General features: G+C 55.7%; 1 protein-coding gene and 1 long non-coding RNA gene across 5 annotated transcripts; one reads left to right on the forward strand and one right to left on the reverse strand.

Annotated features, from left to right (window-relative positions):
- Positions 1-1777: 1777 nt before the first annotated feature.
- Positions 1778-27359, reverse strand: FAM120C (family with sequence similarity 120 member C). 3 transcript variants are annotated; one of them, XM_084612733.1, is made up of 16 exons: positions 26239-27359; positions 23844-24090; positions 21376-21458; positions 20465-20593; positions 19975-20077; positions 19370-19455; positions 18804-19117; positions 18267-18546; positions 17975-18146; positions 17344-17593; positions 17003-17117; positions 15439-15648; positions 14885-15086; positions 14269-14407; positions 8221-8278; positions 1778-7980 (listed from the first exon to the last, which is right to left on the reverse strand). In XM_084612733.1, exons 1-16 carry the CDS (start codon positions 27217-27219, stop codon positions 7741-7743), a joined length of 3609 nt encoding a protein of 1202 aa, XP_084468859.1. In that variant the 5' UTR covers positions 27220-27359; the 3' UTR covers positions 1778-7740. The 3 variants fall into 3 exon arrangements, with proteins under 3 accessions (XP_084468859.1, XP_084468858.1, XP_084468860.1); XM_084612732.1 differs by having other exon boundaries at positions 21337-21458; XM_084612734.1 differs by lacking the exon at positions 18804-19117 and having other exon boundaries at positions 19979-20077; positions 21337-21458.
- LOC311511841 lies at positions 8289-14155 on the forward strand. 2 transcript variants are annotated; one of them, XR_014709351.1, is made up of 2 exons: positions 8289-9280; positions 11343-14155. It is a non-coding gene; the product is annotated as an uncharacterized lncRNA (long non-coding RNA). The 2 variants fall into 2 exon arrangements; XR_014709352.1 differs by having other exon boundaries at positions 11578-14155.
- Positions 27360-27440: the final 81 nt, after the last annotated feature.

Here is a 27440-nt window from a genome sequence, read left to right on the forward strand (position 1 = left end):
GGGGAGGGGCCCCGGCGCCATCTTGGGAGCGGCCCAGGCCACGGCCGGGCGACGCGGCCATCTTGGGAGTGGCCTGGCTGGGTGCGGAAGCCATGTTGGCCCGGGAAACGGCTGGGCCCATCAGCCATCTTGAGTGTGACACCGCTCACGGGCCAGGGAGCGGCGGCCATCCTCGGAGTGGCAGGCCTGACGCAGCAGGACACATTGGCCATCTTGAGAGTGGCCTTCAGACTGAGCCATGTTGGGACTGGCCAACAATTCGACCATGGCCGCCATCTTGGAAGTGGCAGCGTTCCTGGCTAAGCGGCCATGTTGGGAAGGGAACAGGACGAAAACGCCATCTTGGGAGTGGCAAGAGCACATTCAGGCCCCGACCTAGGGCAAGTGTGAGCTCGCGGGGGTTCAGGGCTCGGTCCGACCCGGCCCCCAGCGGGGGACTGGCCGCCCTGACGCCAGCAGCTGTCGTCGCCGTCTTGGGAGTGGCACCAGTCCACACACCCTCAGGTGTGGGCCCTGGTCGCCATCTTGAGTGTGGCATGTGGCCACTTGTGTCACACCCAGAGAACCCAGGAGTCCTGGCTCCTAGCCCACCCCCGGTCTAACCCACTAGACCCACTGCCCTCCCAGAGCCGGGGAGAGAACCCAGGAGTCCTGGCTCCCAGGCCCCCTGCTCTAACCCACCAGACCCACTGCCCTCCCAGAGCCGGAGAGAGAACCCAGGAGTCCTGGCTCCCAGCCCCTCCCCTGCTCTAACCCACTAGACCCACTGCCCTCCCAGAGCCGGGGAGAGAACCCAGGAGTCCTGGCTCCCAGGCCCCCTGCTCTAACCCACCAGACCCACTGCCCTCCCAGAGCCGGAGAGAGAACCCAGGAGTCCTGGCTCCCAGCCCCTCCCCTGCTCTAACCCACCAGACCCACTGCCCTCCCAGAGCCGGGGAGAGAACCCAGGAGTCCTGGCTCCCAGGCCCCCTGCTCTAACCCACCAGACCCACTGCCCTCCCAGAGCCGGAGAGAGAACCCAGGAGTCCTGGCTCCCAGCCCCTCCCCTGCTCTAACCCACTAGACCCACTGCCCTCCCAGAGCCGGGGAGAGAACCCAGGAGTCCTGGCTCCCAGTCCCTCCCCTGCTCTAACCACTAGACCCCACTGCCCTCCCTGAGCAGGGGAGAGAACCCAGGAGTCCTGGCTCCCAGCCCCTCCCCTGCTCTAACCCACTAGACCCACTGCCCTCCCAGAGCCGGGGAGAGAACCCAGGAGTCCTGACTCCCAGCCCCTCCCCTGCTCTAACCACTAGACCCCACTGCCCTCCCAGAGCCAGGGAGAGAACCCAGGAGTCCTGGCTCCCAGCCCCTCCCCTGCTCTAACCCACTAGACCCACTGCCCTCCCAGAGCCGGGGAGAGAACCCAGGAGTCCTGGCTCCCAGGCCCCCTGCTCTAACCCACCAGACCCACTGCCCTCCCAGAGCCGGAGAGAGAACCCAGGAGTCCTGGCTCCCAGCCCCTCCCCTGCTCTAACCCACTAGACCCACTGCCCTCCCAGAGCCGGGGAGAGAACCCAGGAGTCCTGGCTCCCAGTCCCTCCCCTGCTCTAACCACTAGACCCCACTGCCCTCCCTGAGCAGGGGAGAGAACCCAGGAGTCCTGGCTCCCAGCCCCTCCCCTGCTCTAACCACTAGACCCCACTGCCCTCCCTGAGCAGGGGAGAGAACCAAGGAGTCCTGGCTCCCAGCCCCCTGCCTTCAGCGGCCGCTCAGAAGAACAATCCAGCTCAGCTGCGGTTTACTAAAAGAATAGACTTTTATTAAGTACTGTAAGTCTCTCTCCACGGTCGCAGCTGACCGTACCACGCGCCCAGATCCACCCAAGCGAACCACGTTCCCAAAGACATCCTCCCCGCCGGCTTCACCTCCGCCACGCAGCCTTCCCACGCGTCCCCACCACTGCCACTTTTCCTGCCGAAGCGGGACCCGTCCCAACTTACATGGATAAACTAGGGAGCAAGTCGTGGGATCTGGGGCTAGCAGGACAACAGGGTTTTTACAGTCATAGGGCTGAGGTGCAAGGGAAGTAGAGGTAACATTTATCCATCCACTAATAAACGTGTCAGTAGCTTTAAAAAAAAACAGGGGTGGGGGAGAATTTAAATGATAAGATTAACAACAAAAACCATGAAATTTCTTACTTGGCTTTTTTTCCCCTCGTAAATATAACACACAACTGTAAATTGACAAAATCGCAAGGAAGAAAATAACCCGACGGCTCATTTCAGTGAAAGATACTTTTAGGTTTAAACAAAAAAAAAAACCAAACAAACCCCAAACCTAGGTTCTTATGCTAAAAGCATTTTAAAAGTTGGGGAGAGAAAAATATATGGATAGATACAGTTACAAAAACCGGAAGCTTCAGAGTTATTTGAAGGATGGGGGGGGGGGCGCAAAGTGTGGAAAGGAAAGTCCGCTGGTTTACAATTTAAGAACCAAAAAAATACAATTGAGACCTCTGAGGTTTGATTTAAAAAAAGTCTCACTAGTCATTAGTTTCTATCCAGAAAAGCTTGTAGCAACATACAAGGGCTATGGCTATCGTCAAAAAGGTGTATGCCCCAGGTGAGGAGACAGACAGATAGAAAGTGTATTAGATAGATAGATTGTATGGAGATGGATAGATTGAAATAATTTTATTTCAAAAGGGGAGGAGGGAACGTTCTTAACATCAACACAAATTATTTAAAAAAACCCTTAACCGTAAATAGCAGTATAAACCCAAAGGATTTTCTACCCTGCAGGCAGGGCAATGGGGTTTGATTTTAAAAAGTTAAATTAAATCAACAGCAAAAGAAATCAACGGGAGAAAGATGCCATGAGACAGGGAGGCCGGGGGAACAGAAAGGGGACCAGGCCTAGTTAGAAATACAGATCAGGAAACAGCTAGTGCCCAGACCTGGCTCTACTGAATTCCGCTAACTAGATTAAAACCGAAAAACCACGGTCGCTTGTTGCCCAGTTGCTTCTCTCGTGCGGCTGGGGCAGCGGCGAGAGCTGAAAGGCCAGCTAATCTGAGCACAGAGTCTCAGACGCTGGGGCTGGAGCTGTGCCGTCAGACTTTATATTCGCCTCCAGGCTGGCCTGGCTCAATTCCAGCCCATGGTCTGAGCAATTTCCCCCAGCCGGCCACAAACAATTCCCGAGGACGGGTTTTGTCTCATTTGTGAGAAAATTCTCTCTCCTGGGTGGGGGTCGAATGAAAATTCGAGAGAAAGTGGTCGGGGGCCAGTTTCTGACACACAACAGGGGACACAGAGAGAAAACTGAGACATCCACGGGAGAGTTAACACAAGTCACACAGACAAGGAGTGGGAGAATAATGTCGGAGTGGCCAGTTTACACCATCAGCCGGTTGATTTAGTGGCCAAAGGTAGGAAATCAGTAGCCACACCCTGGCCCATGGCAAGCTGGCTGGCTTAAAAGTCAAGAGAACTGCAGGTGGGTTGGTTCAAACTTCTTTGTGGTTTTTGTTCTCTTTTAAAGCTTCAAGTCAGCAAGAAAAAGAAACCGAAAACTCCACTTCGGTGTGGGCTTCGTCCATGGGGCTTCGCTGGATCAGAGTTGAAAGCCGTAATCCGGGAGCAGAAGGGTTAATTCAGATGCTGCTGACTGGGGCCAAGCCAAGGGTCCAACCCACGCACTCCTCTCCGGCTCACAAGGGAAAAAGCTGCCCAGATTAAATACACAAAGAGCTGTAATGGGCCAGACCCGCACCTGGGGTACACGAGTGTAACTCCACTGCAGTAAGTGAGGCCAGACCCCCAGCTGGGGTCCATCATCCATCGCTCCATGGAGTCAATGGGGCCAGACCCCCAGTTGGGATCAATGGGCCATAGCTCCGCTGGGTCAATGGGGCCAGGCCCCCAGCTGTGGGAATCCCCAATTGACACCAGCAGAGGAAACGGGCTCCATGCTAGTCATAAAATGTTTCACCTAGATACAGAAAAAAACCCATGGAGAAATTTAGCAGCACAATCCCAAAGCCTCCAACATACCCCAGGCTCTTATGAACGACCAGCCGAGCCGAGCTCCGACACACGAGGCCAGCAACTTTCACCAGTCACTCCTGCAGCCAGCCTGACAGCTGAGAGAGAGAGAGGTGCGTCCTCTCAATTCCACCGCTCACTGGGGGGCTGAAACTGGGAGGAAATACCTCTCCTCCTGCCTTTGTCCACTGGTTTCCACTGCCCTGGGCTGCCAGACACGACGCCCGCAGCAAGCCAAGCGCACACTTCAGCCAACAGGAATTTCCCACACACATGACTCTGGGCTTTGATGGGTTTGTCTGGGGCTTTTCCACCTTCTCTGAAGCAGCTGGGACCAGTCCCGGCTGGAGACGGGACCCTGGATAAGGTGCTTGGAGCTGCTGCGCAGAGCATCGACAGATTGGCAACGGGGAAGTTTCATCTTCCACTGCAGCCTGGGCCTGCTGGCATCATCTGGGCACGTCTCACCTAAATGGATTCCCTGCAGCCCCTCACACCTGCTCAGTCTCCTTTAGGCCAACCGCCATCTTCGGGCTCAGCGAAACCGAACGCCCTGCACTGCACAAGACTCGAGTTCCGGCCTTGGACATGGAAACACAGGGTGTTCCAGGCCAGGAGCAAGGATGACTCCATGGGCCGGAAGGGACCTCAAGAGGTAGTCCAGTCCAGCTCTCGGCACAGAGGCAGGACCAAATAAACCTAGACCATCCCTGACAGGGGTTTGTCTGACCTGTCCCTAAAAACCTCCAACAACAGGATTCCCAAATCATCTCCTCAGCTGTTCTTCGACAAGCTAAGCTGAACAGTGCCTTGCTAGGTGGGGCAGTCGAGGCCTCTTGAACGCCAACGGTGAAAGAAGGGGAACTTCTTACCTCCGGTCAGTTTTGCAGGGCACTTCACAACATCAGGAAAGGCAGCGTGGGTGGGAACTGAGCCCCCAAAGCAGATCCAGAAAAGGCGAAGAAACTGACCATGGTTTTCCAAAGGGAACAAGCGATTTCCAGTGCGGGGAATCGGTGATTCCACCGAATGGTGCCAAGAAAGGGGCTTTTGCAAAGCCAACCAAGCCAGCAGCCCCAACTCGGATCAGTTCAAATCCCCATCCGAGGTTCAGATTTGCCCTAATTTTATTTCCAGTGTAAATCTAAAAGGTGACTCTCCGCCGATCTAGTCAAGACTGCTTCATCCCTGCCAGGCAGGATGCTTATCTCTGTGTTTTCAGCTTAGTTTATGTCACTTAATCTCGCCTGGACGGCAAGACCCCAAGAGCTGGAGAACGCGCCACTTCCATTGGGAGTTCGTCCCAGCTGTTCATTACCTTGACGGGTAAGAATTGGTCCCTTATTTTCAATTTGTATTGGTCTGCCTTCAGCCTCCTGCCTCTTGCTTTTCAGTCAGCCTCTCCCCACCAGAGTAAAGAAGAGCCCTGTAGCACAGTGACTGCCAAAGATTCTCCAGCAGAATACAGTCCCCTCTAGACCTTCCGAACACGGTGGGCTGCTTACGCCTCTCAAATCATTTCCACAGCTCTACTCCGCACCCCAAAGCGTCTCCGTGTTTAAAATCTCTGGGATGGCAAACACTACAAATCTTCCAAAGCACCAATGACTGGCAGATGCGATTCAGAATTTCCCCCTGGGAGTTTAGCAGAGGCCGTTTGGGAGGCTGTGATTTAGGGTTTCGTTTTCCGGATTTCAGAGGAGAAAAAATGGCTGCACTGAATTGGGATAAGTTCTGTAAAATGCCGAGTGTCCTTCAAATCATATCTCTCCCCTCCCCCAAAAAAGGGGGGTTATTCCAGCAATAAAAGTGATTGCAACTCCAGGCGTCTGCCCTGAAGATTCCCAACCCCAAACGCTTCAGATTAACTCCTTCGTGATTCGCAGACACGGCCGATTGTCTCCAGACATTCAGAGAGGCCTGATCTGAGGTCTGACTTTGAAACACGGTTAAAGTTATAAAAAAAACTACAGAGTGACGGCTCCAAGTGGTGGCGCGCGTCGAAGATCGCTCTGCCGATGAGCTGCCTCAGGTGGGCAGGCGTCTTCTGAGCGTTGGGATTCTGAATTGGCCTCAGTTCGAAAGCTCAAGTAATCAGAGTCCGGAGATAGTTTTCCGGAGTCTTTGCTGGCGTATCAGTCAGGTTAAAAGGGTTCAGTGCCCCGATCAAACAACGGGGTGTTCAGATTTCCTCCCATCCCCCCAACCCCGAGGGGAGGGGAAAATAAGTTTTATCGAGATCTGGGCTCTTTCCCAACCCCTCCCTGTTCCCCAAATACCCACGGCCTGGCCGTCTCTGCCCGGCAGCCAGGGCTACCAGGGAAGTGACGTGCTCAGAAAACGAAGGATGCAGGACCACACCGAGCCACGCGCAGCACAGGGGAATTCAAGCCTTCCCGTGCCGACAGGGGCGTGGATTGGTCAAGTGTGGAGTCGCATTGCCCAGTTTTTATACACGTCTGGGGGGCCAGGATAGGAATTCACCACCAGCCCCCCGCCTGAAGTTAGAGTCGGGGCAGGGGGTAGGATAGTCCACAAAACCTTCAAATTTTCCACCCTGTATGGTCCAGATTTTAATGGGTCTTTAAAGGGGTCCCCCCTCTGCACCAATACATCCCCGGTCAGTGAGCCTCCAAGTCCCTGCACTCCCCTCCCATGGGACAGAAACCCTAATAGCCCCCAGCCTCAATATCCCTGCCCACCCCTCCCCATGGGTCACCAACCTGAACCCCTCCTCCACCCTCCATTGATCAGCCCTGCTGGGAACTGCAGCCAGGATGGGGGACTCTGCGGAAGCAAAGGGGGACCTGTCTGGTTTTGGAGGGACCCCCGACTGCCCCTGCCTCCCTGGGTCCGACGTGGACAGCTCTGGAGCTGCGGCTGGGGACAAGGGAATTCCCCCTTTCCCCCTGAGATACGTAGTTTCTATATAGAATCTGTCTCTGTAAATATAATCTCTCTTCTTTCTGTACAAAGCCCAGGCAGATTTCCGCCGTCACCACGTCTGCCCCGAACTCGCCCCCAGGGTAACGTATGAACCTCTGCGCCGCCCAAAACGAACATGGGCTGGGGGCGTCTGCACCCACCAAATATTGGGGAAATCCGCCTCCCCACCCCCCGGTGACATTTTGGGGCTCCCCCCAGAGCAGCGAGGGGCATGACTGGTGCGCTCCTCAGCTGCCTGCAGGTGCCGGGGCATATGGGGCACACCGTGTTGCAGGGCAGGGGGCGCCACGACCCCTTAGCAGCCTGGGTTGAGCCCCCAAATGTCACCCCTCCCCCCTCGCTTTGATTCATCCTGGCTGGCTTCCTTTTAACGGCTCCCCCTTTATTTAACAGCATTTCTCCCTGCCCCCTGCTGCAAGAGCCGGGGCAGGGGCTATGTATAACACGTTAAAAACCCTAAAAACCGTCAGCTCCCCACCCCACAAATATTAAAATAAAAAAATAATAAAATACGCCATGTTGCAGACCTGATGGGGGGGGTCAGTGCCAGGAGGGGGCGGGGGTAGCGAAACAGGTACACATCCTCCCACAATGCACTGGGGCGCTGTAGGAGATCATCCCTCTAATTAGGGGACGATCCCCCACAATGCACGGGGGTGCTGCCTTTCCAACCCCACTGTCCTCATGGTACCCTGAGGCTTTCACACTCCGGGCCCCGCTCCCGCCCCCCCGGAAAGCCCCACCCATCCCCGAATCAGGTCCCCATCACTCTTCCTTCTGCAGAGCTGGGAGGGGCAGCTTGGTGTCAGGGCCGCGATCCACCTCTTGGGCCAGCCGCCCACAGTACTGGCCCTCGGCATTGCAGGGATCAGCGTCTCTGGCTAAGGCACATTGTGATGGGGCTGGGGGGCAGGGACCGCCCCCCGAATCCTCCTCCCCGTTCACCTGCGACGGGGACTGCCCGCTCTGCAACTCCGCTGCTTTGGCTGCTCCCTCCAATGAGCCCTGTGGAGAAGAGAAGTGCAACATAATCGGACACCCGCTGGAATCCCATCCCAGTATGCCCGGTGCTGAGATGCAGCCAGCTCTGGGGCAGGGCAGCTGGGGAACGGCCGCACACAACACTGCATGGGGACAGCAACCCAGCTGTGGGGGGATGGGGGGCACAGAGAAGGGCTGGGGTCTCTCCTTGGTTGGGGGGAGGGTCCAGACCAGTGGGGCTGAGGGAAAATCAGAAACATGTACCTGCTTGCTCAGTTTCTTGTTTCCTTTAGGGAGTTTTCCAGACCCGTCTCGACTGCGTCTGGGGTGGAACAGGGCGGAGAACAATAATACCGATGAGCTAGCAGCAGGGTTGTTACACTGACACCCCCGTAATAAGAGTAATTAAGTAACAAGCCTAATAACCATGGTGACGTTAACGAGGATGAACAACAATGGTCATTAATAGTTCTAATAATTACAAATAATACTAAGCATAATTCATGAGAACAGGGATGGTTCGCCCAATGTGGAGATGCAGCCGTCTCTGGGGCGGGGTGGCTGGCGAACAGCTGCACAGAACGCCACACACAAATGACTCGCCCAGTGCCGAGATGACCCAAGGAGAAGATGCTGGCCCAGCCAGCGAAACCTCTCTCCAGTGTTAAGGAAAAGTTAGCATATGTGACTCCATTTTGGTTTGGGGCCCACCATTGTTTAAATGCCAGCACATCACACACCAGGAGGAGTGATCCTTAGATACTGAATCCCTGTGAAAATCCTCCTTGTCTCCAGCCCGCCTTGACTCCCAGTATCTGGTTTTTGTCAGTCTCTAACTCCCTGTCTCTTGGCCTTGATGTGAGGCCTCCCATCCTATTTACTGATGCATGGCTTTAGGACCATGCTGTGTAATTAACATACTGGTATAGCATGAGGAATGCACCAAGCAGGGATAGGTGGTAGATAAGACAAGGGTTTGTTTATTGGCTAAGGTTTCCAATGCACGAGGGCAACATGCTTTGCTAAAAAGTATATAACCTTTGTATAATCTGTATTCAGGGTCCCCTCCTGGCTAGCAGGGGGGCACCATGCTCGAGCATAATAAACTTAGTGTCTTTTGAGAACTCTGCAGTTGTGGACTTTGTTTATGTGCCTCAGCCTAGATTCGAACTGTGCATGTCCTACCAGGTGTAATTCGCAGCATTGGTGTGCGTGTCCTACCAGGTGTAATTCGTAACAGTTTTGGCGACCACGAAGGGACTCTAGGCTCGCCCCAACAAGCAAGACTACATTCCTCCTCTCGGACAGCTCCAGGCGGCACAGGGTGAGTTCACCTTTGAGAACTCCGAGGAGGGGGTGTGTGAGCCGTCGCTTAGGCGATAAGGTGGCACATTTGGTGTCCTTTTGGTAGCCCATTATGGGTTCTGGGCAGAGTGTAAGTAAGGGGACCCCTTTGGCTGAAATTCTCGAGAATTGGGGGAATATTTCTGGCACCAAAGGGTTAGATAAAAAAAAAGCTGTAATCTTGTGCAAGATTGAGTGGCCAGCACTAACAACTCAAACACCTTTTGACTGGCCACCAGATGGTTCCTTTGCTGGGGAAAAATTAACAGCACTTAGGAAAAGGCTGGAAAACAAAGCTCCAGCCCAGATGGATTATTGGTATGTATGGGACAACTGGGCTTATGCACATGCGAAAGGACGTCCTCTTTCCTCCTCCTTTTCTTATTCATCTCAGGGGTCTCCAACCCCGCTCTGTGCTATGCCTGCTTCTGCCCCTCCTCCAGCTTACCCTTGGCTTTCTGACTTATGCCCGTCACCTCCTTGCTTGCCAATTAGCCATGCTTTCTGTTCAGGTGACAAGCCTCATGGGGGTAGGACTCGGGTAGCCCTTGTAAGTGAAAATATTTAAGAAAAGAGACCAGGAGTGCTGGGGGCTAGTTAAGAAGCCTACCCTCCTTGTTAATATGGTAGTGAAACAAAGCTGGTGCTCATGGAAGGGACAGTTCAGAGAAAAAAAAACAGGATCGGCCCAAGCGGGCAGGCAACAGATAAAGAGATTGGAAAACAGGTTGGAAACTTGGAGGTCATAGTGAAAAAAGAGGAGTAAATAATTACAGGAATGGAAAACGTAAATCCCAGAATAATACTTGAAATGGTAAAATCTAAGTTAATTGGGTGTCGTTTGGGGAAATAAGCAAGTGATTTAAGAAAGGAAAGTAAGAAGTTAACTCTTTAGTTGCTGGAAAGAATTAAGCAGTTGAACTTTGTGAAATACTGGAAAGAAAAAGAATTCTTGGTTTCTTTGCAGCCATTTTGGAAAAAAATGGGCCCTTTTCCAAAGAAATGCAATTATACAGTGCTACTTAATTAAATATCTTATTAGGCTCCAAGGGGCTACAATAGGTGGTGTCTTCCTTTTCAGGTCGCTGTGTGTTTGACAGCAGGAGTTAAAAGTAAAAGGCAATCAAAAGTCTGGTAAAGTTTATTGTGCCTTTTTTAGAGTAAGAATCTTTAACCTGTGGATCCAAAAGCAAGCCGGAAAGCATTTGTTTTAATGTAAATTACCTAACTAATAAGGTAGAGGCCACTGAAACCTGGGCTGCCTATAAAACAAATACAAGAAAATATGGGTAATTCCTCTGTTTTGCCTGCAATTAACAAGGGTATTTGCATAAAAAGGAAATATTTTAAGCAATGACTGACTGCCCAAAAGGGGTAGATCTGTGGGTTTTTTTGTCTTTCAAAAAATCAGAGAAAACTGATGCCAGCTGAAAAGCAATTCAACATCTCATAAATTTACTGGCACAATAGGAATTCTGTTCTGTGTTCTATGTCCTGTCTTGTGGTGTTTGTCTTGTGGCCAGAATTGCTGTGTTTAATTTTTCATAGGACAGTTTAGTTTAAAACTAAATAGAAGGGTTAAATCAAAATGCAGATACTCGTTTTATTCAACTTTGAATATATACTAAAGTTTAATACATTTGCTTAAGTAAAAAAAAAAAAATTCATTGGCCAGATCTTTTAATTAAAAAAAATTGTTGTTAAAATTTGCACACCAACAGTCTTTGGAATCAAGGACATGAAAGGTTAACCCACTCCCCATATTATACATGAAATCCTTCTGGCTACCTCACATTTCTAGCCGGAGGGCTGGGGAGGGAGGAAAGCTATTGGACACCAGAGGTTGTACCAAGCGGCTTCCTCAAAAGTGGGTGTGCTTGTCCTGGCTTGTTGCTCCAAAGCTCTGTAATAAAGTCATTTTCCTAAAAGGGTGTATGTGGCATACATTAAACAATAACATTAAGTGCTGTATAATGGGCAATGTACATGTGTTCCTTTTTAAACAAAGGTGTATAAGTAAAAAGTGAAAGTTTCCTTTGCAGGTTAATAAAGGCCAAGAAGGGGAAAAAAAAATAAAACGGAGGACAAGCTAATTCAACACTGTAGCTGGCAGGCTCGGTCCAAAGATAAGACACTGGCCTGCCCAAGGACACTACTCACAGCTAGGATTTGGCTAACAGCCAAGAAAGAGGGGGGCTTGAATGTGCCCAAGCAGCTGTGAGATCTGCACCACACTGCCAGACATTAATGAAATGTGTTAGGTCTCTGTATTTACAGGTGAAAGAAGTCCTGCTCCAAGGATCCTGAGCAAACCTGCCATTTGTTAAAACCAGGTAACTGGGTCTACATAAAGGTCCATCAACAAAAGACTACTCTGGCCCCATGCTGGAAAGGCCCTTATTAAGTCCTGCTAACTACCAACACCACTGTGAAGTGCCAAGGACTGACTGCTTGGACCCATGCTTCTTACTGCAAAAAGACCCCTCCACCTCGAGATGACTTCACTTCGACTACTGATCAGCCTGTCCCTCCTGGGTTTTTTTTCTTTCCTCCTTTTGGACAACAGGAAAAAAAACAAGGTGAAGTGCTAGTCACCTTCCCCTTGTCCACTGACAGAGCTAACCTGCATTCAGTATTTGCTAAAGAAACCAAAGCACGGCAGGGTGACGTGCTAGTAACCTCGCCCCTGTATAATGCAAAAGCATGACTGTTCCAAGAAAAAAGAAGAAACGCCTGCTCTGCTAAAACCACCAAAATCCAAGGATTCCTGACTGCAAAAGACACTGAGAATTGGCCTTGATGGCAAAGACGGAGCATTGTACATTGGCAGGGAGGAAGTTGCGGGATGTATTCTTGGGAATGTGAAGTAAAGTGGTGGGGTGGGTTTATTCCAGAGGCTGGAACCTGTGCTGATAGGCAAGTATAAATACCAAAAACGCCTTACTGCCACGAACATTACTCCCACCATCTGCCACCACTCCTTTGCAGGTAAAGGTTCCTGGCTCCATCATAGCTACGTTAAGTTGGCACTGGGACCCCCACCTGACCCTGACAAGCCATTGGACGAGCCACTTCATGAATGAACACCACGACCAACCCATGGACTAAGCTTTCCAGCTACTGGGACCTTCACAGCCCACCAGGACTCTTTGTGTTCCTGTTTATTGGACTTACATTGGGCGTAGTGTTTTTTGTATGGTATAAAGGAGGATGCCGACATTGGTATGGTTTGCCTGGGGGGTTCCTCTTCCTATTCCCAAGTCCAGTACAAGGATGGGAGGGCAATAGCTTCTTGAATTTAACCCGCGCTATCAAACAGGGTGTAAATCGAACGCAGTGTTGGATTTGTATTCATACCCCCACATATTTAGGTCAGGGGGTCCCGTTGGTAGGGGTACCTATCCCCCTTAATTGAACACTCCAAGCTAAGCTATGGGCAAACACTACATTTAACTGGAATGTTACAATCCAAATATGGTCTATTGATATGGTGGCCCAGGGTAATTATGCTTTATGTGTGTCACGACGTAAGGGCATAGAAAATACAGTTTTTATAGGGAATTTTGTAGGGTGCAAGGACACCACCCAAATCAGCTCTGGTGCGGGAGGCCCCTCTACCTACTCCAGAACCCCGTGGCCAGTCCCCGAGGGGTCTGGCTGGAATTGGTTATGTAATCACACAGCCTATAAGGTTCTCCCAGCAGGATGGTGTGGTCCATGTACCTTAGGGGCTACAGTACCCACCGTGACAGTACACCAGACCCTGACCCGGAGAGAGATCCGCAATCTAGTATGGCGGGACCGACGAAGTATTCCTTTAAACCCCCTTTCTCAACAGCCCAAAGGCTTTCACTCCTTTGTGCGTTGGTTTCTGCCATGGTTGGGAGTAAGTGAGCTGGAAAAAGCTATAGTTAACATTTCAGCTGCTTTGGAACTAATGGCAAATGCTACTGCAGATGCTCTTCAAATTGAAGTCACCCAGCTATCCCAAACTACATTGCAAAACCGCCTAGCCCTGGATTATCTCCTTGCAAATCAGGGCAGGGTTTGTGCTCTGGTCAACTCAAGCTGTTGTGTATTTGTAAATCAGCACCATAGGGTGGAAACTGACATCCACGTCCTCAAGCAACAGGCAGCCCTATTCCACCACATCAGCCTCGACACTACGAAAGCCGGATTCCAGGAGGTCTGGGACTGGCTCACCTCATGGCTACTGGATGTGGGGACTTGGGGACGGCGTATTTTGTATTTACTTTTTTTGACTGTTATTGTTTTTGGGTTATTTTTTGTATGCCTACAATGCTGCAGTGTGTTCGGTCGGCAGTTGCTAACCCTGCAGCGTGGTTACTCAGCCCCAATATAGCTTACTGACTTACAAAAAGAAAGGGAGGACTGTTAAGGAAAAGTTAGCACATGTGACTCCATTTTGGTTTGGGGCCCAGCATTGTTTAAATGCCAGCACATCATACACCAGGAGGAGTGATCCTTAGATACTGAATCCCTGTGAAAATCCTCCTTGTCTCCAGCCTGCCTTGACTCCCAGTATCTGGTTTTTGTCAGTCTCTAACTCCCTGTCTCTTGGCCTTGATGTGAGGCCTCCCATCCTATTTACTGATGCATGGCTTTAGGACCATGCTGTGTAATTAACATACTGGTATAGCATGAGGAATGCACCAAGCAGGGATAGGTGGTAGATAAGACAAGGGTTTGTTTATTGGCTAAGGTTTCCGATGCACGAGGGCAACATGCTTTGCTAAAAAGTATATAACCTTTGTATAATCTGTATTCAGGGTTCCCTCCTGGCTAGCAGGGGGGCACCACGCTCGAGCGTAATAAACTTAATGTCTTTTGGGAACTCTGCAGTTGTGGATTTTGTTTATGTGCCTCAGCCTAGATTCGAACTGTGCGTGTCCTCCCAGGTGTAATTCATAACACCAGCCCACCCCTCAGCAGTGCTGTGATACTTACCCCTTGCCTGGCCCCCCGACAGACACCACCTGCATCCCAAAGGAGCCCCGCCCCCGCGAGGGCTTACTGCCCGCCCACTGGCCAACGACCATGCCGGCGATCTCCAGCTTGCCCCCCTGAGGCGGGATGGGGTGGAGACCTAGGGAAGCGGAGACGGGGGGGGGGGAGAGATGAGTGACAGGTGACACTAGGGTCATGTCCAGGCCCCAGCAGATATGGAACAGTAGCAGAACAACATCTTTCAGGTCAGAAACAGGGTCCGCATGAGCCTGAGCCGGTCACTGGGAGAGGTGTGAACTGCCCTTGGCATAGCCGATCCCTGCCTGAGTCTTCAGAGAGCCTGAGCCAATAGCCCTGACCGAGGGAATCTGCCCCGATGCATCTCAATAGGATGATGCCCCCCAGCCCCACTGCTCTGGAGCACCCCACCAGCTCCCCGCACTCCACATATGTACAACTGGAGGGGGGAGAAAAGAGGCCTCCCCTACCCCTGCCTTCAAGAGGGCACACAATCCAGCCACCTGGGGATCCCACCGTTGCCACCAATTCCCTGCGATGAGTGAGGCCACAGAGCAAAGGGGCAGGGAGACGGCTCAGGGGATTCACAATCTCTCACCTGTGAACCCTCTGCTCCTCCCTGGGGGCGGCAGCGGCGCAGAGCCCGTGGTGCGGGGGTAGAGGGGCATCGAATAGAAGGGCGCAGCCATGGCAGGCACAAAGGGAGGGGGTGGGAGCAGAGGGGGCGGGGCCTGGCGGTTGAAGTTCACGCCCTCCAGGATGCTCTGTCTCATCCTCTCCACTTTGGCCGCCTGCTCCGTCTGGGAAGGAAAGTTGGGGACAGGGGGAGATGAATCCAGCTGACTTCATCCCCCACATTCCTGCCCCTCCCCCACAGCCTGCCCCAATGTCAGAACATCCAGGTACTTCCAGACCAAGAGGCGCAACCTCTCAAACCCCCTCCCCCACTCCCCCCCGCAGAGACAGGGACAGAACCCAGGAGTCCTGGCTCCCAGCCCCACCGCTCTAACCCACTAGACCCTCCCTCCCCTCCTCTCCCTGAACCGGGGATAGAATCCAGGAGTTCTGGCTCCCAGGCCCTCCGCTCTAACCCACTAGACCCCACCCCCCATCCCAGAGGCAGGGAGAGAACCCAGGTGTCCTGCCCCGTACCTGTCCGTCACACAGATCAATGAGGGGAGCCCTGTCACGGGTGGCTTTGATGAGCTTGCTCTGGAAGAGTTTGCCATCGAAGTAGATCCAGGGGCAGCAGTGTTCCCAGGGCACCGGCTGCCCACAGGCGTCATTGGCAAACAGAGCCATATCTACTCCACTCATGAAAAGGGCTGCCAGTTGCACGCCCCGGGCATCCAGCTTCTCGATCTGCAAGGGAACCATTCCCATCACTTTAACTTAGGAAGGAGTGCAGCCACTTCTGGGGCAGGGCAGCTGGTGAACAGCCACACAGAACACTGCATGGGGAGGCTCACCCGGCGTTGAGATGTGGGCAGCTGGGGAACAGAGCAGATCAGCAGTTTTTAATCTAGTAAAGGAATAACTCCCGCATATTCTCCGGTGAGAGCTAGAGAGAGAAACCAGGAGTCCTGGCTGCTAGACTCCCTATACTAACCCTGCACCCCGCTCCCATTCACCTTTCTCCCAAACAGCACCAGTGCTGGCTGTCACCAACTGTACTCCATATTCACCGCTTTTACAGACTAAGATAAATTGTGTACAAAACGTGCCTTGCGAGGTGTCATTTGACAACTCATAATCTTCTGAACATTATTGTCCTGGTAAAATATGTGTATGTTCTATGGATGTTGTATGGCAAGTTATGAGACTCCACTGTATAACATCACCGTGACATGCAGGCACAAACCAGTTCTTCAGAGACAAGGGACACACTAACGGCCCAGCCAGGTGACAGCATAATAAAGCAGACTATCACCTGGGTAAGAGGCCAATCTTTGGCGGGAAGAAGGGTGCGAGCAAGAACTTTACACATTGGCAAAGATACGGCTGGGGTTTCCCAGCCCACAGACTGGCTGTCGCCTGCGCCCCAGCTAGAGACAATCCTCAAGGAAGGGAGAGGGGTATACGAATGGAAACAGAGGACCCCAAATCATGTTCGTCCCTCATCTCTACTCACGGCAGCAGCCCCATTTGAAAGACAAATGAAGCATCACTGAACTGGGGCCAGGGTCCTGGCAGAAAGATCAAGCCAGTGGGCTCCTTATAGGGAGAGAAACCTTTTTGCTTTGAAGTTCCCCTAGCTTGTTACGTTAGGTACCAGTTTGTATCTTCTCTCCTTTTATTTTCTTTGGGACCCAGTGTGACTTTCACGTCTCCCCACCTGTCATCACTTCAAATCTTTCTGCCTGGGGTTAATCAGCTTCTTGGATTCTTTTCTCTATCCCAGCATGTTTGGGAACCTCCACCGGAGAGAATGAGGTCCAGGCAGGTCAGTTTCCTTTGAGGAGCCTGCAATGTCCGGGAGAGACAGGGCAGGACGAGACCCACCGTCCAGAGGAAGGTATGGGGCTGGGAGTAGTCGGTGAGGGACCAGCCGGAGCATTGGTTTAACTCAGCAGGCAGTGATGCCGAGGCAGGCGGCTGCGTGGGCCGGCCAGGAGCAGTTGTTGTCACAGCGAAGCGGGGTGCGATGCACCCCAGGCTGGAGAAGTGAGGAGACACGGCTGCTTGTGCCCCGTGGAACGTTGCGGCGGCCCCCTACCTTCAGCTCCTGCAGATGATCCGGCTCGTAGAGCTGAGAAGAAACCGCCTGAGCCAGGAACACGTCCAGCTCGTGCCTATGAAGGATCCTCCCTCCGGGCCACTGGATCATGTAACTGCAAACGGAAGAGAGATCGTGAACCCGGCCAGGCCTGGCATGCCCACACGGAGCAGCTCACCCTGGCTAAGGGAGGGGGGGCTGGTGGTTAGAGCAAGGGGGCTGGGAGCCAGGACTCCTGGGTTCTCTCCCTGGCTTTGGGAGGGGAGTGGGGTCTAGTGGTGAGAGTGGGGGCCTGGTTGTGTCGCTTGTCACCCCACACATTCCGCCCTGCCCCCGCTCACCGTAGCACGCAGCACATCAGCAGCAGGTGCGTGGGTACGTTGGCGGGGTTCAACATGCCGGGCGTGTCGGCCCGCAGGCAGGCCAGGAAGGCCCTCATGCGCCGGTTCTTGTCCTCCACCGCCTTCCCCAGCCACAGCTTCCGCAGGTTGGGGCAGGTCCACTCGCGGAAGGCCAGGGCCGAGACCAGCTCTGGCGTCTGCGGGGACTTCCCCTTGTACGCCGCCCACTCCTTGATGATCACAGGCGGCACTGAGAGGCAATGAGAGGGGGAAGGGTTCAGGTTCTCCTGGCTGGGGAGAGAACCCAGGAGTCCTGGCTCCCAGCCCCTCCCAACCACTGAACCCCACTCCCCTCTCAGAGCCGGGGAAAGAACCCAGGAGTCCTGGCTCCCTGCTCCAACCCACTAGACCCCACTCCCCTCCCAGCACCAAGAAGAGAACCCAGGAATCCTGGTTCCCAGTCCCCCCTGCCAACCACCAGACTCCACTCCCCTCTCAGAGCTGGGGAAAGAACCCAGGAGTCCTGGCTCCCAGCCCCCACTGCTCTAACCACTAGACCCCTCCTCTCTCAGAGCTGGGGATGGAACCCAGGGGTCCGGAGGCTACAGCTCTCTGCCACGGGGGCCCCTACCTTCTGTGGGGATGCGGCGGCGGATGGCCAGGCGCTCCACCCGGCGCTGGTTCTCAGCCACGCCAAACAGCACCCCGTAGATATGCTGGCGGGCGCCGCGGAAGAGGATGGCAGCTGGAGGCAACTCAGTATTACACTCATCCTCGATGCACACTGGGAGCTTGATCTCGCCCTACACCGGAACGTCAGGAGAGGGACTGAGAACTCAGGAGTCCTGGCTCCCAGCACCCCCAGCCCCCACTCCCCTCCCAGAGCAAGGTGGAGAACCCAGAAGTCCTGGTGCCAGGCTCACCTTGGTAAGAACATGGTAGATGGAGGGGTACATGAGGCCGCGTCGGTGCCGGTGCTCAGCCACCCGCAAGACCTCAGGGGCGACAGGGGGCAACGGGGGGGTGGTTATGTCCATGTGGTTGCGGGTGGCCATGGAAAGCAGCGAGGGGATGGAGGGCTCAGGCCCAGCCAGGGGCCCGTCGGTGTCGCCGGAGCCCCCCACCTGCCCCCAGCCCCGGCTCAGCTTCTCGGCACCGGGCCCCTCCCAGCCAGACTTGGGCTGCAGCACCTCGGAGACGTGGCTGGGGAGGAGACACGGGGAAGGTGGTGAGTCACGCCCCTCTCAGAGCCAGGAAGACAACCCAGCCTGGCTTCCCACTCCCCCTGCTCTAACCACCAGACCCCACTCCCCTCCCAGAGCCAGGGAAAGAACACAGGTGTCCTGGATCCCAGCCCCCCTGAGACAACCCCTAGACCCTACTCCCCTCCCAGAGCTGGGGAGAGAACCCAGGAGTCCTGGCTCCTGCTGACCTGGCTCTAACCACTAGCCCGCACTCACTTGGCACTGCCCCCGTTGTGCTCTTCGCCATCGGAGGAGGAGGAGGGGGAGGAGGCTGGCCCGGAGGAAGGGGAGGGCTTGGGGCCCCGGTGGTGGTGGGGGAACTTGGCGTCGTAGGCGCTGGGCCAGCTGTTGAACTCGCCGCCCTTCAGGATGGGGTCCTCGTTAAAGGGGGGCACGTCTCCGAGCGGGTGTGGGGAGAAGAGGAGGCTGGCACTGGGGCCCGGGGGGAAGGAGGCGGCCGAGGAGGAGGAGGAGGAGGAGGGAGGGGCCGGCGGCTGGTACTGCATCTTTGGCCCCAGGTGGTGGGGGAACTGGGGAGGGAGCCAGAGAAAGAGAAAGAGGTGAGCAAAAAGTGGCAGACCCCACTCCCCTGATAGAGTGAGGAGAACCCAGGCATACTGGCTCCAACCCCCTCTCCCCTCGCTCGAACCACCAGACCCCGCTCCCCTCCCAGAGTGGGGGAGAGAACCCAGGAGTCCTGACTCCCAGCCTGGCCCACCCCCACTTCAACCCACTGACTCCAGAGACCCCAGTCCCATTCCCCACCCCGGACTGGAACGTACCATCGGCTTCCCCATGGGGAGGGATCCCACCGGGCTGTGCTGTGCAGGGGCTGCTCCTCCGAAGTGGTTGGATCCATAGCCTGGCACTGAGACACAGAGCGGGGCTGGCATTGGCGTCAAAACCAGCTCAGCATGCGGAGGGGAGCGGGGCCTAGTGGTTAGCGGGGGCAGCCAGGACTCCTGGGTTCTCTGCCTCGCTCTGGGAGGGGAGTGGGGGTTAGCGGGGGGGGGCGGCCAGGACTCCTGGGTTCTCTGCCGGGCTCTGGGAGGGGAGTGGGGCCTAGCGGTTAGCGGGGGGCGGCCAGGACTCCTGGGTTCTCTGCCTCGCTCTGGGAGGGGAGTGGGGGTTAGCGGGGGGCGGCCAGGACTCCTGGGTTCTCTGCCTGGCTCTGGGAGGGGAGTGGGGCCTAGCGGTTAGTGGGGGCAGCCAGCACTCCTGGGTTCTCTGCCTGGTTCTGGCAGGGGAGTGGGGGCTAGTGGTTAGAGCAGGAGGCGATGTGGAGAGCAGGTCAGGGTGCTGGCTGTGTGGGGGGCTCCCAGCTACTCCAGCCCCAGCCTCTCCCAGCAGGGGGCGCTGTGGGGAACAGCCCCTGCCAGATACTCACGTACAAACGAGGATGGGCCCACAGGAGCCGGTGGCATCTTGGCAGTCACCGAATAATAGTTCACGGCTTTCTTGAAGCGCTCGATCTTATCCTCCGTCCTGGACTGGGGGAGCAAAGCAGACAGGAGACTGGCTGGGGAACTGGGGGCTGTGTCATTAAGCCCCACCCCGGCAATCGAACCCACCCTCTCAAAAAGCAGGAGCTGCTCTGCCCCGTCTGACGCTACAGAGCGACACAGGACTGCAGTGTTAGCCCAGTGGGGCTTGGGAGTCAGACCCCAAAAGAGATGGGGCAGAAGCCAGCGTGCCGGGGACCCCGATCTTGCTCAGAGTGGTCTCACGGCACGCCAGGGGCCCCCGATCTTGGCTGGAGGGGTCTCACGGCCCAGGGCACACCAGGGTCCCCCCGATCTCGGTTAGAGGGGTCTCACGGCACGCCAGGGGACCAGATCAGCAGCTCCAGTCAACAAGCCAGGCCCCTCCCAGCTCACCTGAGAGTGTTTGAAGACATCTCTCCCCACGGCATCCAGGTTGTAGGGGTCTTTGATGGCGCTGACATACTCCGAGACAGCCTTGATCACCACGTCGCAGGGGGGCAACACCAGCTGGTGGGCTCGGACCTGGGCACGGAGGGAGACACAGACAGTGCTCAGCATCTGGCACCCCATGGGCAGCCGGGCTGGAAACCCCACCCTCCATCACCCCCCATGTGATCCCCAACCACAGACCAGAAAGCCTGCCCAGAGAGTCCCCAGCACCCCATGTGCTCCCCGACCATAGAGACCTGGCCAGAGAGTCCCCAGCCCCCTCGTGTGCTCCCCGATCACAGACACCTGGCCAGAGAGTCCCCAGCCCCCTCGTGTGCTCCCCGATCACAGACACCTGCCCAGAGAGTCCCCAGCCCCCTCGTGTGCTCCCCGATCACAGACACCTGCCCAGAGAGTCCCCAGGCCCCTCGTGTGCTCCCCGATCACAGACACCTGCCCAGAGAGTCCCCAGGCCCCTCGTGTGCTCCCCGATCACAGACACCTGCCCAGAGAGTCCCCAGGCCCCTCGTGTGCTCCCCGATCACAGACACCTGCCCAGAGAGTCCCCAGGCCCCTCGTGTGCTCCCCGATCACAGACACCTGCCCAGAGAGTCCCCAGGCCCCTCGTGTGCTCCCCGATCATAGACACCTGCCCAGAGTCCACAGCCTAACTATGTGTTTCCTAACTACAGAGATTCTTCCCTACAATGGCTCCCAGCCTCCCCTGCTCTAACCATTAGACCCCACTCCCCTCCTAGGTCCAGGAATCCTGGCTCAGTCCCCTCTGCTCCAACCCACAATGCCTGTCCACAAGGCCAAGCTCGTTCCAGCCCTACCAGGCTGCTGTGGGGTGGAGCCAGCGGCCGTGAGGCTACCTTGAGCGATGCCAGTGGGTGGTCTGGCCCCAGCAAGCTCCAGTGGAAAGCAGCCAGGTCCTCGTCCGGGAGGATGTGGTTACCTGGGGGAGGCAAGAATAACACAGTCCCTGGTTACCGCACCCCAAAAGGATTTGGTGCCCCAAAGAGAAAAGGGGAGGCTGTCACAGACCCTTCTGATTGGAGGAGGATTCAGGCCAGAAGGCCAGAAAACTGGAGCTTTTATGCAAATGAGGCAGCCCTGATTTGACTATTAGATGACTAGGCGCTGTCATTTGCATAAATGTACCCCCTCTTTCTCTTGGGATCCCCTCTGAGTGATCCCCTTTCTTCATGCAATTCCAACCCCCGCACAGCTCCATTCTGATCATAGGTTTCAGAGTAACAGCCGTGTTAGTCTGTATTCGCAAAAAGAAAAGGAGGACTTGTGGCACCTTAGAGACTAACCAATTTATTTGAACATGAGCTTTCGTGAGCTACAGCTCACTTCATCAGATGCTTACTGTGGAAAGTGTAGAAGATCTTTTTATACACACAAAGCATGAAAAAATACCTCCCCCCACCTCACTCTCTTGCTGGTAATAGCTTATCTAAAGTGATCACTCTTCTTACAATGTGTATGACAATCAAGGTGGGCCATTTCCAGCACAAATCCAGGGTTTAACAAAAACGTCTGTGGGGGGGCGAGGGGGGGGCAGGAAAAAACAAGGGGAAATAGGTTACCAGGTTACCTTGCATAATGACTTAGCCACTCCCAGTCTCTATCTAAGCCTAAGTTAATTGTATCCAATTTGCAAATGAATTCCAATTCAACAGTCTCTCGCTGGAGTCTGGATTTGAAGTTTTTTTGTTGTAATATCGCAACTTTCATGTCTGTAATCGCGTGACCAGAGAGATTGAAGTGTTCTCCGACTGGTTTATGAATGTTATAATTCTTGACATCTGATTTGTGTCCATTTATTCTTTTCTGTAGAAACTGTCCAGTTTGACCAATGTACATGGCAGAGGGACATTGCTGGCACACGATGACATATCACATTGGTGGATGTGCAGGTGAACGAGCCTCTGATCGTGTGGCTGATGTTATTAGGCCCTGTGACGGTGTCCCCTGAATAGATATGTGGGCACAGTTGGCAATGGGCTTTGTTGCAAGGATAGGTTCCTGGGTTAGTGGTTCTGTTGTGTGGTATGTGGTTGCTGGTGAGTATTTGCTTCAGGTTGGGGGGCTGTCTGTAGGCAAGGACTGGCCTGTCTCCCAAGATTTGTGAGAGTGTTGGGTCATCCTTCAGGATAGATTGTAGATCCTTAATAATGCGTTGGAGGGGTTTTGTTGCAATATTACAACAAAAAAACTTCAAATCCAGACTCCAGCGAGAGACTGTTGAATTGGAATTCATTTGCAAATTGGATACAATTAACTTAGGCTTGAATAGAGACTGGGAGTGGCTAAGTCATTATGCAAGGTAAGCTATTTCCCCTTGTTTTTTCCTAGCCCCCCTCCCCCCCAACATTCTTGTTAAACCCTGGATTTGTGCTGGAAATGGCCCACCTTGATTATCATACACATTGTAAGGAGAGTGATCACTTTAGATAAGCTATTACCAGCAGGAGAGTGGGGTAGGAGGAGGTATTTTTTTCATGCTTTGTGTGTATAAAAAGATCTTCTACACTTTCCACAGGATGCATCCAATGAAGTGAGCTGTAGCTCACGAAAGCTTATGCTCAAATAAATTGGTTAGTCTCTAAGCTGCCATTCTGATCATAGAGACCCTGACTAGGGTGGTCCCCAGCCCCTCATGTCCTCCCTGACCATAGAGACCCTGCCCAGAGAGTAGCCCCTCCTCCCCCAACATGTTTCAACCATAGAATTCCTGGCTAGAATGGTCAGCAAAGGCCTTGCCTAGAGAGTAGTTCCCAATTCCCCCCCACGTGCTCACTGACCACAGAGTGCTTGCCTAGAGGGTGGTACTTTACCATAGAGATGCTGCCTAGAGAGGTCCCCAAATCTCCCCCACCCCAGCAGGTGTCCTCCAAAGAGCACCAAGACCCTGCCCAGAGCGGTCCCCCAGCCCCTCGTGTGCTCCCCGACCCCAGAGCACCTCCCCCACGCCACAGAGACCCGGCTAGAGAGACTGCCCTCGCCGCCAGTCGCTCGAGCCGTCTCTCTATGGTGGTGGGGTGGGGAGTGGCTCCCCCAGGCAGGAGGAACAGGGCTGCTTCCCAGACTCCCCAGAGCGCGGCTTAGCCAGCGCCACGGACCCCTCGATCCCAGGCACGGACTCCCTCTCCCAGAGGGACCTGTGTGTCCGTCCCCCGGCTAGAGGGGCTGAGCCCAGGGCGTGTCATACATACAGACCCCGGCTGGAGGGGCTGAGCCTGCGGGGGGGAGGTCCCTGCTGCCCCCTCCCCCCCTCAGCTCTGTGTGCCTGCCCCACACAGGCCCCAGCTGTTTGCCTGGCTGCCCCTACCCAGCAGGGCGGCGAAGATGGGGAAGCTGGAGACCTTCAGGCCCAGCTGCTTGGCCACCTGGTGCATGAGGAACTGATTGGTGGTGAGGCTCTTGCCGTTCCAGCTCAGCTTCAAGGCATGGGCGCTGAAGTAGCAAGGCAGGCTGGCCAGGGCGAACTCCGAGTCGTGGGCCAGCAGCCCGTGGAAGCCACGCTCCCGGAAGAAGGACACCACCTCAAGGTGATGGTCCTCCAGGCTCTGGAAGACCTGCGGGCGGGAGAAGACCGTCACACTCGGTGGTGGTGAGACAAGGGAAGGAATGGGGCCCAAACAGAGCCTCCCGCCATAGAGATGGGGATATGAGGGGCCCTGCTATGGGGGAGGGAGAAATGGAGGGCCCTGGTATAGGGGGAGGAGGGAATGGGGCACACACAGGGCCACCCGCTGTAGAGAGGGAAGGGGGGACCCTGTATGGGGGAAGGAGTGGGGGACAGAGCCCCCTGCAGAGGAAGGAAGGAAGGAAGGAGGGAACACCGCAGCACGCTGGGGGGTGCAACTGGCAGGTGCCATCTCTGGGCTCGGAGGAATGAGCGGAGGAAGGCGGCAGGGCTTTGCTGGGTTTCTCTCTCCCCGTCAGCGCAACCCGTGGTTCTGCCTGAGGGCTCAGGGACTCAGTACCAGCCATCAGCCAGGGCAGGGGCAGAGCTAATCAGGCCAACTCCACATTGGGCGACCCTGGACCAGGGGGCCCAACCCCCCACCACCAGGAAACTAGACAGAGGGGTCTGGCTCGCTGGCCCACGACGCCTCTAGCTGCAGCCGATCTCTGATGCTTCCGAGTAGGGCAGAAAAACTACAGTTCTGCATTGGGGAGAGATGGAACCTTCCTTCCTGACCTCAGATGGTGAAGCCCTGAGGCATGGGAGTGGATCACATCCCATATCCAGAGGCAGAGCTATACTCGGGCATGGGACAAGCAGCTCCACCCAGAACTGCTCCGGCTTCCTGTCCTCGAAGCGTCACCGTCACTTGCTTGTCCCCCACCTCCCTTTGATTGCGATGCTGGCATGATTCCACAACCCTACTGCTGGCTGCTCCTTCCCTCCTTTTAATTAAAGCAGGGTTGCCCAGCCCCACACTGCCAACACGCGGGCTGCTCCAGGGCGCTGGCCATATCGTGTCAACTAGAGACGCCCTCCAACCCAGGCACCGCTTTACACACAGGCCATGGTACGTCCTTGAGTTCAATGGAGAATCCACACGTCCCCCGGGAAATGGGCCCCTCCCTGTTCAAAATCAACACCTGATTTCCAGGCAGGATTTGTTTAGCTTCAATTTCCAGCCACGAGCTTGTGTTCAAGCTTCCACTACTAGACTGGTGAGCCCATTAGTAAATGTTTGGTCCCCCCAGAGGTGTTTAGAGACTGGGATCACGTCACCCCTTCACCTCCCCTTTGTGGACTTCAATAGATCGAGCTCCTGGTGTCTCTCTCAGGCCCGTTTTCTAACCCTTTAAATCGTTCTCCTGGCTCTTCTCCGGCCCCTCTTCAACTGATCAACAGCCTCCTTGAATTCCAGACACCAGAACTGGACACGGGATCCCAGCAACAGTCGCACCAGGGCTGAATCCAGGGTGAAATCACCTCTCTGCTCCACCTCGAGATTCCCCGGTTTATACCTCCCAGGAGGGCCTTAGCCCTTTCAGCCCCGGCCTTGCACCGGGAGCTCCCATTCAGTTGCTTCTCCCCCACGACCCCCGTCCTATTTCTCCACTTTGTCTGGCACAGAGTGTTCCCCTGGCACCACAGCTCGAGGGCGGACGATGCAGCTAGCCCTGTAAGTACCCTTTCTTATCGAGCTGTTTTTACCACATCCAGCACTTGGGTACCAGGAGCCCACATTAAAGGTCAAAAAAGAACCACTGCTGATGATGGAGAGAGAGAAATCCAACAGACACAATGAATACGAGTCACCCAGCACTGAGATGCAGCCACCTCTGGGGCAGGGCACCTGGGGAAAAGCCACATATAATGCCACATAGAGAGGGCTTGCCCAACACTGAGGTGCAGTGGCAGCTGGGGAACAGCTGCACACAACCCCACATAGGGAGGGCTTGCCCAGTGCTGGGATGCAGCCACCTCTGAGGAACAATCACACAGCCAGGTGGCCCAGCCGGTTGGGAGAGGAGACGAAAGAGAACGACAAAGTGCAGGGGAAGGAGGCTGAAGGGAGTACGGAGGCAGCAGAGAAGTTAGGGTTACGGCTCAAACCGCAGGGAGTGGGGCTCATGCAGGGCAGAAGGGGCCATAGGTTGAAGGGCAAGGGGCACGCGTGAGTAGGCACAGTCGTAGGGCGCCAAGCAGAGGTGTTGGATGCACAGACATGGGGGGAAGGTGCGCAGCCGCCCTCTCCTACCTTGACCCGGAAGCGGATCATGGCCAGGCGGACACAGTGCCCCAGGCAGGCAGGGGGCAGGAACCAGGCGCGGGGCGGCGGTGTGCCCTTGTTGCCCACGTGGCCAGCGATCAGCTGGGCTGTCTGCCGCTCGGCCTGGGCCTTGCGGCCCCACTCGGGCAGCCGCTCCTTGCCCAGCCCGCCGTTGAAGATGACTGCCAGCTCCAGCCCACCCTGGTAGAGGCAGGCCTGGGACAGGGCCGCCAGGTAGCCCACCATGGCGTTCCACTGGCCACCGCACACCCAGTCTGTCTGGTAGCCGCCATACAGCCGCTGCAGGGCCGAGTCCGCGTCCACCAGCAGCCGGGCCGGGCAGGCCGATGTTAGCCCCGGAGCATGCTGGGAGTGGGCCGCCACCGTCGCCAGCCCCGGAGCATGCTGGGAGTGGGCCGCCAGCCCCGGAGCATGCTGGGAGTGGGCCGCCACCGTCGCCAGCCCCGGAGCATGCTGGGAGTGGGCCGCCAGCCCCGGAGCATGCTGGGAGTGGGCCGCCACCGTCGCCAGCCCCGGAGCATGCTGGGAGTGGGCCGCCAGCCCCGGAGCATGCTGGGAGTGGGCCGCCACCGTCGCCAGCCCCGGAGCATGCTGGGAGTGGGCCGCCAGCCCCAGAGCATGCTGGGAGTGGGCCGCCACCGTCGCCAGCCCCGGAGCATGCTGGGAGTGGGCCACCAGCCCCGGAGCATGCTGGGAGTGGGCCGCCACCGTTGCCAACCCCGGAGCATGCTGGGTATGAGCTACCGACGCCAGCCCCGGAGCATGCTGGGAGTGGGTCGCGAGAGGCAGCGGGTAGGGCCCGGGCAACGGCTGGAGGTAGCCGGCCAGGCTGCAGTAGGGGGGCCCCCCGCGGACCCCCGCCGCCCGGGCCAGCTTGAGCAGGTCGACGGGCACCACAGCACCCGGGCAGCGCTTCTCCACGAACTCCTGGAAGCCCTGGACCCCCATCGCGGTGGGCCCCACTTAGGGGTCAGGGCGAGGGGGGGCTGGACCCCCCCCTCCCCTCGTCGGGGGCTGGCTCCTGGGCTCGTCCCCGCCCCCCCCCCCTCACAGCGCCCAGAGCTTTGGGGCGGCCGTGGCCGCCATGTTGTAGCTTTCTTCTCCTTCTCCGCCTCCCTGCCAGCCCCTCCCCCGCCCGGCCGCGGGGCACGTCGGGAGTTGTAGTTTAC

Source organism: Lepidochelys olivacea (genome assembly GCF_965140295.1).
Source record: "Lepidochelys olivacea isolate rLepOli2 genome assembly, chromosome: 23".
In the NCBI taxonomy this organism is placed as follows: domain Eukaryota; kingdom Metazoa; phylum Chordata; order Testudines; family Cheloniidae; genus Lepidochelys; species Lepidochelys olivacea.

What these genes read in the sequence shown, in the direction of transcription:
- FAM120C (XM_084612732.1), bottom strand. Translation starts at nt 27,219, where the DNA reads ATGGGGGTCCAGGGCTTCCAGGAGTTCGTGGAGAAGCGCTGCCCGGGT. An exon ending in GGGCCCATCCTCGTTTGTAC is followed by an intron (nt 19,456 to 19,974) that starts GTGAGTATCTGG and finishes TCTGTGTCTCAG; the next exon opens with TGCCAGGCTATGGATCCAAC. An exon ending in TTGATCTGTGTGACGGACAG is followed by an intron (nt 15,087 to 15,438) that starts GTACGGGGCAGG and finishes TTTCCTTCCCAG; the next exon opens with ACGGAGCAGGCGGCCAAAGT.